The sequence below is a fragment of the Nannospalax galili genome, unplaced genomic scaffold (assembly GCF_000622305.1).
Source record: "Nannospalax galili isolate Female #2095 unplaced genomic scaffold, S.galili_v1.0 scaffold1017, whole genome shotgun sequence".
Lineage (NCBI taxonomy): Eukaryota > Metazoa > Chordata > Mammalia > Rodentia > Spalacidae > Nannospalax > Nannospalax galili.
In genome coordinates, this window is record NW_008340940.1 from 2,292,200 (window position 1) to 2,304,495 (window position 12,296).

A 12,296-nucleotide genomic window follows, 5' to 3' on the forward strand; every position below is an offset into this window, starting at 1 on the left:
TAAACAATTAAAGTCTGCTTTGTGTAGTTATGGGAATCATGTAAGTATAGCATTTATGCATAAACTTACATATATAAAAACGATATATATAAAACTACAATTACAAACTCAGATTAAAATTTATTAGCATAAATTATTTTATGTCAAAATATTCCAACAAGTTTCTGTTTTTTTCTATTCTTATTTATAATGATTAATATTAAAATACTGTGATAAAGGAATGTCAGATTTATTATTAAAACTTAATACAATGTTTTCCAGATTACTTATGGCATATGGGCCAACATAACTTTTGTGTATATTTCTTTTAAAAGTTAAGTCTCAGGAGTTTTGTTATCATGTCATAGCTATATAATCACAGGTAGACCAATTTTAAATGTTATGCTATACCTATTACTAACATTTCTAAAGCCTAGAGGCAATTTTGAGTAAACAAACAACTACCACCAAACTACAAAGCTAAATTAACTAAATTTTATTATATAGCCTTATATCAAAAGTACTAATGGATTGTCAGTAAATCTCAGTAAGAGTCATACACTGAAAAACATTGTAAAACTTTTATATACATCAAAATTTCCTGATAACCTGCTACTATGGCCTGCTGTAATTTTCTTAAAGTATATTAATGCTTAAATGATGATTATGTTGATAAAATATTCAATGTTAAGTCAGATTCTAAACCTTCTTACCATAAAGAAGGTTTCCATATAACAACTTTAATATTCATTCATCTAAGTGTTCACTCAATACTAGCCAACTAGGAAAGAAAATCAAGTTGTACCATTCAATACATAAAATTTACAGTATTATACATGTGTGATATAAAAATATGTGCAGTAACTAAAATTAAATTCCACCCTACACTCAAAAACACTAAGGACAATACAAAGCAAGGTATTCGTGTACACATCTGAACCTCAGTGCAAATACCTAAGGAAATTACACACCACTTTTAAATTTTAAAAAATTGATGCATTATTTGCTATAACAAACAAGACAGTAAGTCATAATAGAAAGTTCTCCCTTATACATGCCTTATATCAAGACATGGCCCAAATCTACAACCAGTACAACAAAACAAGGCACAACAAAGCAAAGCAAAAAAAGATAAATAAGTCAAAAGTAAAGAGGACAGGGGAAGAGCAAAAGAAGCTACAAAGAAGGTAGCAAAGTCTGAGGAAAGCTGCTATGCAAAGGTGTTTTAAGTACAGAGGAAAAAAAAATTACTGTGCATTCAGTTTAGTGATGGCTTCTTAGAAAAATAGTGAAAATGCAGGTCTAATTTTTAAAATGATGTAAAAATACTAGTATGTTAACAGTGGACTAATGTAATAGGCAATAAATTTATAAAATTGACTTTCAAAAACTTACAAGATGTAAAGGGTCATATTTAATTTTGTAGTTTATAGTCTCCATATATTCATAAAAGGCCAAATATTCTCTTTGGTTTAGGGTATACACATTTATACTGAACAGATTAAAATAGGAAAGAGTTCCCTGAAATATGAAGATAACCACGCTGTAATAACATTTCAAGTATAATACAAGCAGTATGACAGTCTAAAAACATAGCACAGGAAATTCTGTTACATGAAAGTAATTTCTACTACATATTGAGCTACCCTGTCTAGATAAGCCATCAATTTACATGAAAATTCCTTTGCAATTATCTTCTCAAAGGCTCTATCTCTGCTATAGCATTTAGCATACACAACTATTACAAAAATACCTCATGGATTTGAGAGGAAATGAATTCTCTTAATATTTAAATAAACTGGCCTCGGCAACTTTGAATAAAAATTGTATCATTAAACAAGTAATAGTAAACACATCAGTGAAGTTATAACCAATAGTATATGAGATAAATAACCAATAGTATATATAAGTATATAACCAATAGTACATAAGATAAATTGAGATTTTATATGTGTGTGTGTGTGTGTGTATAATCTCCACCAGTTAATAAGAAAAGTCATCATTTGTTGAGTCCTGTTTGTGCTAAAAATTTTCTCATTAGCACAAAGTTTTTCCTTAAATCCTTAACAGAACTATGGTGTAAATTCTATTATCTTTAAACAAAAACAGAACTGAATGGCAAGTCTAAGACTAAAAGCCAGGACTGACTTCAAAGCCTTAAACTTGTACTGCTTCCAACTGATTAACTTTTCTTAGCAAGTTAGCACTGCATTTATTTAGATTAGGGATTTAAAACTGAGGGACTATGACGATGGCATAAATACATGACCAGTGCTAGATTAAAGGGAGGAGTGAGGCCTCTGGCAATCTGAAAGAAAGTAGCCAAGGCTCAGGCCAATGTCTGTAACCTCATGACATTGTATACCCAATACCTTGAGAGAAACTTAAAATGCAGATTGTTTATATGACAGTCCTCTTTTTAAATATGAATATAAGTTGAAGTTACAACTCCTAATAACACATACGATTGACACAATGAATGATGCCAGAAATCTCAACAATACATGAGACAATGCACAGGCTACATCTATGTCTGGAATAAACTTTCCTACAGACATACTCGCTAAACAACTATCTCAAAGCTTTCTTTTAAATCTTTCTACTTTCATGCTCTTTCCTTCATCACAGAGCTTTTAATCTTTTATTCCTAAAATGTGTTTTCCCCATACCTACTCAAATTTCAGCTCCATCTTCAAGTATTATTACCTTCTCAATGAATTATTTGTTGACTCTTGATAATACATCCCCCATTCCAGGTTCTTATTGACACAATGTACTTCTACACACTTGGTACAGTTATAATTTCATATTCAAGTCACACACTACGCACTTCTCTAAAGAAGCCATAAATCCAGCCTGTCTGTAACATATCTGATTTTGTTCCTCTTTATTGGCTCAATAATCAGCAGAGCACGTGGCACAGAGGAAATATACAAACTGTTATTTGCTGAAGGAAGAAAGGAAGAAAGCCCAGGACAGAGAGCCCACAGGAAGAAATCCTTAAGCAACTATTTCCATCATTGGTTGGTCTGAGATCTACACTCAAATCCAGAATATTTCTGCTACTATACTATTACTAGAACACTTTAAGCAGAAAAGAACAAATCAGCCAACGATCAAAGAAAAATGAGGGCTGTTTTATAAAATGTGTGCAGAAGTTATTCATGTATTCCTGCTTTTAAGACTACAACCTGGGGGCTGGAGAGGTGGCTCAGTAGTTAAGAGCACTAACTACTCTTGTAGAGGGCCCAGGTTTAGATCCCAGCACCCACATGGTGGCTAACAACTGTTTATAACTCCAGTTCCAGGGGATTCAATGCCCTCTTCTGACCTCCAAAGGCATTGCACAACATGGGTGCACTTACATACATGCAGGCAACACACTAATACATATAAAATAAAATAATAAAATATTTTAAAAAATATCACTGGGGGGCTGGTTAAGAGCACTGGCTGCTCTTGCAGAGGACTCACGCTCAGTTCCCAGTACCTACATGGAAGCTAACAAGTTCCAAAGGATCCGACACCCTCTTCTGGCCTTCATGGGCATTGCACACACTTAGTACACTTACAGACAATATACTCATATACAATAAAATAAAAAGTTTAATGAATTTTTAAAAGAAAAAAAAAAGAATATAACCTAGTTAAGATATTAAGATACTATATTATCCTGAAAAAGAAAGTGATGGTGACATTATTATACCTCCAATTATACTTCTATATCTACTTAGTATCTGAAAAATGGTTCCCCATTAAAAAAAAAACTTGTAAGAACTACTATACCTGTTGAAGTTAATCCAAGTGAAGATGTTAAAGAAAAGCTTTCAAATTTGTGTAAGTCCATAGTGCAAAATACTTCCTCAAAGAAGACAGTAAGGTGATCAATACAATGATACTGAATAGGAACAGAAGAAAGAACAAATAGTTGCTAGAGTTTCTAACCTTTCTACCTGACCTTAATATAGGTTAGACGTGTTAAAAGTGAAGTGATTCTTAATGCAATTGCAGAATCCCTATGAATAACAAGAATCAACTAAAAGTATATCTTATTCCCTTTCCAAAGAACTACAGAGGGGTTCTTTGCTACCTCCCAACTAATAAAAGACAGATAGCCATCATTCCCTCTTGTTTACTATATAATGAGAAGCATAACCAAGTAACATTTTCTTTCCTTTTTGGAGGGTATGTGTTGGGACACATCTTGCTCTATATCCCTGGCTGGCCTGGAAAAGGCTACATAGACTGCCAGGCTGATCTCAAGCTTATAGCAATCCTCCTGCTTCTACCTCCAAGTGCTGGGATCACAGGTGTTCACAACCACACACAGCTCAAGAGATGTTTTCTTTATCTACAAGGGCCCATTCACAAAATTATGCATAGCAAAAAAAATATGCAATATAGTAACTAAAAAGAAATTATTACCTTAAATGGTAAAGTTTTCAAGTTCAACCTTCAGTCTCTAACAACTTCTATACAAGAAAGCTAGCTGACATTCTCTAACAACTCTGAACAACTACTATACCCAAGTATATGAAATATATGGAAGTATTTTCCTCAATAAAAGGTTTCTAGTTCCAACACATAGCTTTAGGACAGCTTTACCTGAGTCTGTAATATTAGTTCTTTCCAAGAGTCCTTCCAATAAGTGGGATTAAAGAGGAGAACTCTGTGAGTAAATAAGCTTGTGAAATAAAGAACACTCTTTTCTTCCAGTAAACACAATGTTAGTTAAAAGCACTCAGATTTCTATACCATAAAACCTACTTGATCTAGTGGGGGGGGTTGTTGTTTTTTGTTGTTGTTGCTGTTGTTGTTGTTTAGGGAGGAAAGTGTTTATTTTATCTACAATCTCCCAGATCACAGTTCATCACGGACAGAAGTCAGGGCAGGAACTCAGGGCAGGAATCTGGAGGCAGGATCCAAAGCACTTACTGGCCTGTACTCAGCCTGTTTTCTTATACACAACAGGACTAACCTGCCCAGGTGTGACACTGCCTATAGTGGGCTGGGTCCTCCCACATCACTCAACAATCAAGAAAATGCCCCACAGACATCATCACAGGCCAGTCCAATGGAGACAATTCTTCAGCTGAGGTTTCTTCTATCCAGATATATCAAGTTGACAACTGAAGCTATCCAGCACACCAATTTAAAAAATGATCACATTCTTCTCTGCTTAACCATTTAGAGATCTTCATTGTCTTGCAGATAAATATCCATGTGTCTCCTGCTCACCTCCTCAGACTTGGCCCATGTTCTGCACCCTTTTGTTGTCTACACTCCAGAAATCAATCCCATGAAACTTATTTCTGTCATGACAACTCACTCTGTTTTTCCTTTGGTACTTCCCTATAGCCTGTTCTTGCTTGGAATGCTCTCTTCTTCCCATTAGTAATTCCTGTGTCTAAGTGCTCCTCTACATGTCAACTAAACCATCATTCTTTAAAGGACACCATCCTTGAGGTTGTCTCTTTCTATGTCTTCCTTTAGCACTCTGTTCTCCTCTCATAATGCCTGTCATGCTTCACTAAATTACTTATATAATCTTCACCTTTTCCATGATACAATGGTTCTCAACTCTGGAGTATTAAGTCAGAATACTGATGCCCCTAACAACTGAATCAGAGTCACAAAGAATGGGGTGGGATCTGGTCTTTCTAGTTTTGTCACTGTCTATCCTGATATAAATCAAGTAGAAAAACTGCAAGATGAACACAAATAGCGCTCCCATTCCTTTGACCCAGATTCAGTTATTTGTGTTTTCCAAATTTTTCAATTCTTTCTTCAGTCCTCCAGCTCTCTTTTTGTGAAATTTTTGAATCATTTGTAATTAAGTTGCAGACATCATGTATGTTTACTCCCATTTACCTCAGTGTGCTTCCGAAATAAAAAGGGCGTTCTCTTACCTAACAACACAGTAGGATGCTAAAACTAGGAAATTTAACATAGATACAATCCAATGATCTGATTGAGAATCCACATTTAGATTTTATCAGGTGTCTTAATAGTGTTCTTTCTGAAGGATGAGTTTCTCAGGAAGCATCCTCACTTGGAGACTAGTGGGAAGAAATGGCTTCAGATATTGTTCTTGGACTACATGGGGAGGGGAGGAGAAAAGGAGGGAAAGGAAGGGAGCAATACACTGTGATGCCTGGCATTCAACAAAGGTCCTGCAAACCCTTTGAGGTCTCTAACAATTGTAATGCCTTTTGTGTTCTTCTGAGATAAGGTGAGAGAACTGGGTCTTTTTTCTAGAGACCAACCAGTTACTAGATTTCAGTTGCGCATACAGAGTCCTGACTTTGTGCAAGGCAGAACTCCCTGGCCTCGGTTAATTTCCAGAAGGCAGATAGCTAAGAATTATCATTAGCAGAAGAAGTAAATCTTTGTCTTAAAGAGGTCAGGTGGCTCATTACAGCTTTCATTATTGTTTACTAATTGTAGCGTCAGATATGCTTTATATAAATTTGGAGAGAATTCCTTCAAAATACTGTTGGGCCTCTTTTCCTGGGAGGAATACCTAAAGAGGATGATAGACTACATTACAACCCTACCCCCTGCAGTTAGAGCTACATTTGATCCGCATTCTCTGCCACCCGTTGACAACTACATCATACTTGGCTGTCTTTGGAGTGGACTGATGGCTTGCCTGCAGGTGTTACCTAGATCCTGATTCCTAAGACATCTCACTCCTGATCTTGATGCCCTTCTTACACACAATGTGGTACTTGTCCGTTTACTTTGAATGGGCAAAGAAAGGCCGATCGGGACCCCAGTGCACCCCAGGATGCTAACCACACTGTTTTCTGTTCCATCATGTAGACACAGCCTTCTCCATTCCAGTACGCAGGATCCAAGCTGCCTGCAGTGTGGCAGTCTTCCCGTTCCATAATTCATCAACTTTCTTGGATGGCTCCTGCCACACCTGCAAGTTGGGTTTCCTGGAAGGAAGACTCTTGTAATCCTAACATTTGAGAGTCTGAGGCAGAAGGATCATGAGTTTGTGGTCAGCCAGGAATGCAGAGCAAGACTTTGTCTCAAAAACAACAAAACAGAAGGGAAGATTCTAGGATGACACTAGGTTTCTTTTTGTAGCAACTGCATAAAAGGAATTTGGTGTTTCCTACCTACTTTACATAGAATCACCAAACGAATCTTGATCTAGTGTTTCTTAAACACTATAGAACCCAAGAAGCTTCTTTTCTGGAAAACTTCCAAGCTAAGATGTGATGGCTAATCTTGGTTATCAACTTGACAGACATGAGAAAAAGGAACCTCAACTAAAGAACTCCCTCCATCAGATCGACCTGTGGCCATGTCTGTGTAGTATTTTCTTAACGGCTAATTGACATAGGAGGGCCTAGCCAGTGGCACCACTGGTAAGGCAGGTGGGCCTGGCCTATAGAAGAAAAGTGAGCTGAACATGAGCCTAGGATCAAGTAAGTAGCATTCCTCCACACTTTCTACTTTAAGCTCCTCCCTTGGCTTCCCTCGATGATAGATGTGACCTGTAAAGTTAAAATAAACCCTTTCTCCCCCAAGTTGTTTTCAGTCATGGTGTTTATCACAGAAACGGAGAACAAACTAGGACAGAAGAAAAGCTGTAAAAACGTTTAATGATTTAATCTTGTGTCAGGAGAACTCTGACAATGAAACTTATGCATATATAGATTAATCCTAATGTAGACTGATCCTCGTTTGAGTAACTATTTATGTGAACTAAGCACATTAAAATTTGATGCACAAATAATGATAATTTCAAAACAGAAAAGAGGGAAAGAATACTAAATTGGAAGGTTGAGAAATAACTCAAAAAAAAAACCAATTATCTTAAAACTTTAAAACTTTTGAGTTCTAACCTTGCTATGTATTCTTGAAGAAATACTAATCAGCATACAAGTACCACAGATTCAAATAAGAAAACAATTAGCTATCTGACTACCTCTGGTCTTTTTATGGTATTCCTAATGTCTTTTTGTAATTATTCTTTAAACACACATAGACAGCATAAATTTATTTTAATTCAATTTCTAAAAGTATATTTAGAAGCTCATGTAGTAAGATAAATTTCACAGCACTGACAGCCATGGGTAAGAAGGAAGTCAAACAATGAAAACAGTAATAAATACTCAATTTGATGATTACCTAAAGATAACTTCAGTTCTCTGTTAATTCAGTTTGGGAATCATCAACAGACAAATTTATCTCCAAGAAAACATCAACTAACCAACTGAATCTCTTAAGAATTTAAATTAAATCATACAGTCATGAAATGCATTCTGAAATTAGGAACAACCAGGCAGATTGTGTAAGATAAGTGTATATCTAGTCTTTTACAACTTTTGCCCTTGTTCACTAAATTGGAGACACTGACCTTCTGGCTACTATCTACTGAGCTACAGTCTTTACCTCTGTTGTGCCTTACAAGAAATGCTCTTTGGGCAGGACTTGCTCAACTTTGACCCTAGAGAGAAGCCTTGACTACTCTCTCAAATGCTTCATCTGTCTTACAGTCAATCATGTCTGACACGAAAGCTCCTAAATACTGGTTGAATGAATTAGTATGTCTGTACACAATTTCAGTACTATAAAACTGATCTGATTATTTTAAAACAAATGTATTAGCCCAGAATTTGATATACAATCTCAACTTGAAATTTTGAAAAATCTCTAGGTTTTCAATCAGATTTTCATGGCAAATTCTAAGTTTAAAAATAAATCTTACTTCAGAAATCACAGCAAATATATTATGATTCCATGTCATGAGGTCTGTGAAGATTCTTATGACTCACAAAGACAAAAAGTAATGTTAATGTTCATAGATTTTAAGTACATACACATTCTGATGTACATGCAAAGTATTTTAAAAGATAAGGGGTATGCCTCAGAATATAAAAACACATAATGAAATTAACACTATCCTTGCTATCATCAAATACAATCATTTGCTATATAAAAACTAGAAGTATTAAATATAATTTGGCCAGGCTATTTATAAAGAGCTAAAAAATATTTTAAAGAGTACCTATACCCCCAGCTATCTGGGAAGACTAACTGAGCCCAGATATAAGTCTAATCTGAGAACAGCACAGCAAGCAAAAGAGTAAGAGTGACAAAAGAGGACACAGAGAGACAAAGGAGGGAGAAAGGAAAGGAAGAAGGGAAAGAGGTAGAGAGGGTCAACAGGAAGAGAAAAAAGGGAAGGGAAGGGAGAGAAGCGAAGAGGGGAGGAGATAAAAGAAAAAATGAAAGACTGAGCTAGCCAAAAGTGAACCAAAGACATATTCATGGACATAGGAATATTTGGATCTATCAAGTATTTTTTTAAAGCATTCTACCAACCACTACACTCTATTTATTTACTTATTTAACTGAGTTGGAGACTGAACCTGTGTCATTGAGTATTCTAAGCAAGTGCTCTACCACTGGGCTATATACCCACCCCCATTCTGATTCTTTAAGATGCTTGAGGTTCGGGTTGTGGTGGCGCACGCCTTTAAACTCGGCCAGCACTTGGCAAGCAGAAGCAGGCAGATCTCTGTGAGATCGAGGCCACCCTGGTCTACATAGCAAGTTCCAGGCCAGCTGAGGCTACAGGGAGACCTTGTCTCAATAAGATAAAAAAATTAAGTGTTTAAAGTTCTACATTTGAAAGAATATATTATATTAAAAAAAAATTGTCCTCAAATGAGCTTCAACTTCTCAAAGGTTTTAAATGCCAGAAGAGAGCATTGTCCTACTTGCAAATTAGTCAAAACATTTTTATTTGCAAATCCAAATTTGGATAAGAAAAAATAAAAAGAACACCCATGAATCAAGTAAATATAGTGCACAGATTAATTATAGTACAACCATCATTAAAAATAAGTGTTTCAAATAGAAAATGCTAAGGAACAAAAATTTACTTTAATATCTGCTACTCACATAAAATATCTGGAACAAAATAGCTTCCACAGTCAAAATAACTCACCGTTACAGATTTCAGTGTCATACCATGGTAGGTGCCCATAGTATCAATTTTAAAGCCTTCCGTTTCTACAAAGAAAAAGGTTCATTATTATATTTTATGTACTTCATGATAGCTAAAAATTTCAAAGTTATAATCTATATTACATCTGACAATCCAACACACATTGCTCCAAACCTAAGCTTCATGTAACAAAGCCCTGAATACATTATGCATAAAGTTTTAGCACATGTTCCTAAAGATTAAAAACTTGAAGACACTAATTGCAAAACTATATCCAATACATACCAACATACTTATTGCATAGAAACTGGTTTTGACTCTAATTTTGTTTTAAAAATTAGACTGAGTAAAATACTGTGTAACTCCAAAAATTATTACTACTAATACTAAAAGATAGTATCACTAAAAGCATATAAGTCCCTAAATCACAAAAGTTTTGTTCTGAAGTTTAATCTGAGGAATAGGTTATACATTTGTTGAAAATAAGAGGGAAAAAGGGAAGGGAAGGGAGAGAAGTGAAGAGGGGAGATAAAAGAATAAATGAAAGACTGAGCTAGCCAAAACTGAACCAAAGACATATTCATGGACATAGGAATATATGGGCTATAGAAGAAAAGTGAGCTGAACATGAGCCTAGGATCAAGTAGGTAGCATTCCTCCACACTTTCTACTTTAAGCTCCTCCCTTGCCTTCCCTCAATGATAGATGTGACCTGTAAAGTTAAAATAAATCCTTTCTTCCCCAAGTTGTTTTCAGTCATGGTGTTTATCACAGAAACGGAGAACAAACTAGGACACAAGAAAAGCTGTAAAAACATTTAATGATTTAATCTTGTGTCAGGAGGAGTCTGACAATGAATTTAAGCATATACAGATTAATCCTTATGTAGACTGATCCTCATTTGGGTAACTATGTGAACACATCGAAATTTGATGCACAAATGATGATAATTTCAAAACAGAAAAGAGGGAAAGAATACTAAATTGGAAGGTTAAGTTTGAGAAATAACTCAAAAAAAAAACCAATTATCTTAAAACTTTAAAACTTTTGAGTTCTAACCTTGCTATGTATTCTTGAAGAAATACTAATCAGCATACAAGTACCACAGATTCAAATAAGAAAACAATTAGCAATCTGACCACCTCCGGTTATAAACAATGTAGAGTTCCAGGACATAGCTGCAATATGCTCTGCTTGTAAAGGAGCATATAAAAAATATTTAGGAATGGATCAAATGGCAAGTATCTTATATACTGCAGATGCTGCATCTGTGTCTCAACTATCAAATTTGCAATGTAAGTGCAAAAACAAGATAAAGAATACATATGTACAAATAGAGAACTGGATTTGGTGTTGCGGGGTCAGATTTGCTCTGTGGGCTGCATTACACAATTCATAAGAAAAGCACTGCAGTCAACAGAAGTAAAGATCACTGCCTGCCTTTCTGTGGCACTGTTTCACAGTGTGCCTTTATCAGGTAAATGAAGTCAGCACACAAAACTCACTGCATCAAAGGAACACATCCTTTACAGAAAGTTGAGCCTAGATTTCAGATTACACAGAATAAAACAGTGATGCTAAATTTCCTTTTGTTTCTATCTCATATCTTCATAACTGAAGTTAAGATGACGATTTCCAGAGGAATTGGCTATAGTATCACCTCACTAACCATTCTGCTAACATGAAAATGGTTAAATATCACATTAGCCAGAATATCAAGCAGACTGTCTCTCTCTCTCTCTCTCTCTCTCTCTCTCTCTCTCTCTCTCACACACACACACACACACACACACACACACACACACACACCATTGTTCCAAGCCTATACTTCCCAATTTCCCAATGTATACATTTATAGTTAGGAAAACAATTTAATACTTCCATTCTAAAATTTTTTATAACCAGAGCTAGTATCATTAATAGCAAGCATATGTGGATAGTTCATTACATGTCAGACACTAGTTTAGGAACTTCATCTTTAGTACCAAGAAAATAATCCTATGAAATAAGTACTGCTACTATTAGTATTTATAGATGAAAGAAGCAGAATACAATTAAAATAACAATAAAATCCACAAAAAGTTAACTGGGACTTAAGTCATTTGGATCCAGAATCCAAACTAACCAAATGGTAACCAATTTTTTCTCTGTAAAAGTCCAGAGTGTGTTTTAGGATTTACAGATTACATGACCTCTATCAAAAGAACTCAATAGGGCTGTCTCAGAGCTATAACAGCTATAGATAATATATAAATTAAGAAATATGGCTGGTTTTAAAGGAAAACAAAAACTTAATTTATAGAAACAGGCAGTAAATCAGACTGAACTGCAGAAGTTACTTACC

At 35.3% G+C, this 12,296-nt stretch overlaps 1 protein-coding gene across 1 annotated transcript in view; it reads right to left on the reverse strand.

Moving 5' to 3' along the window:
* Cdc73 (cell division cycle 73) overlaps positions 1–12,296 on the reverse strand; it is a 132,218-nt gene that overhangs the window by 79,901 nt on the left and 40,021 nt on the right. Inside the window, exon 10 of the mRNA XM_008836212.3 lies at positions 9,953–10,017. Coding sequence (XP_008834434.1) covers positions 9,953–10,017 — 65 coding nt within the window. The remainder of the gene's footprint in view (positions 1–9,952; positions 10,018–12,296) is intronic.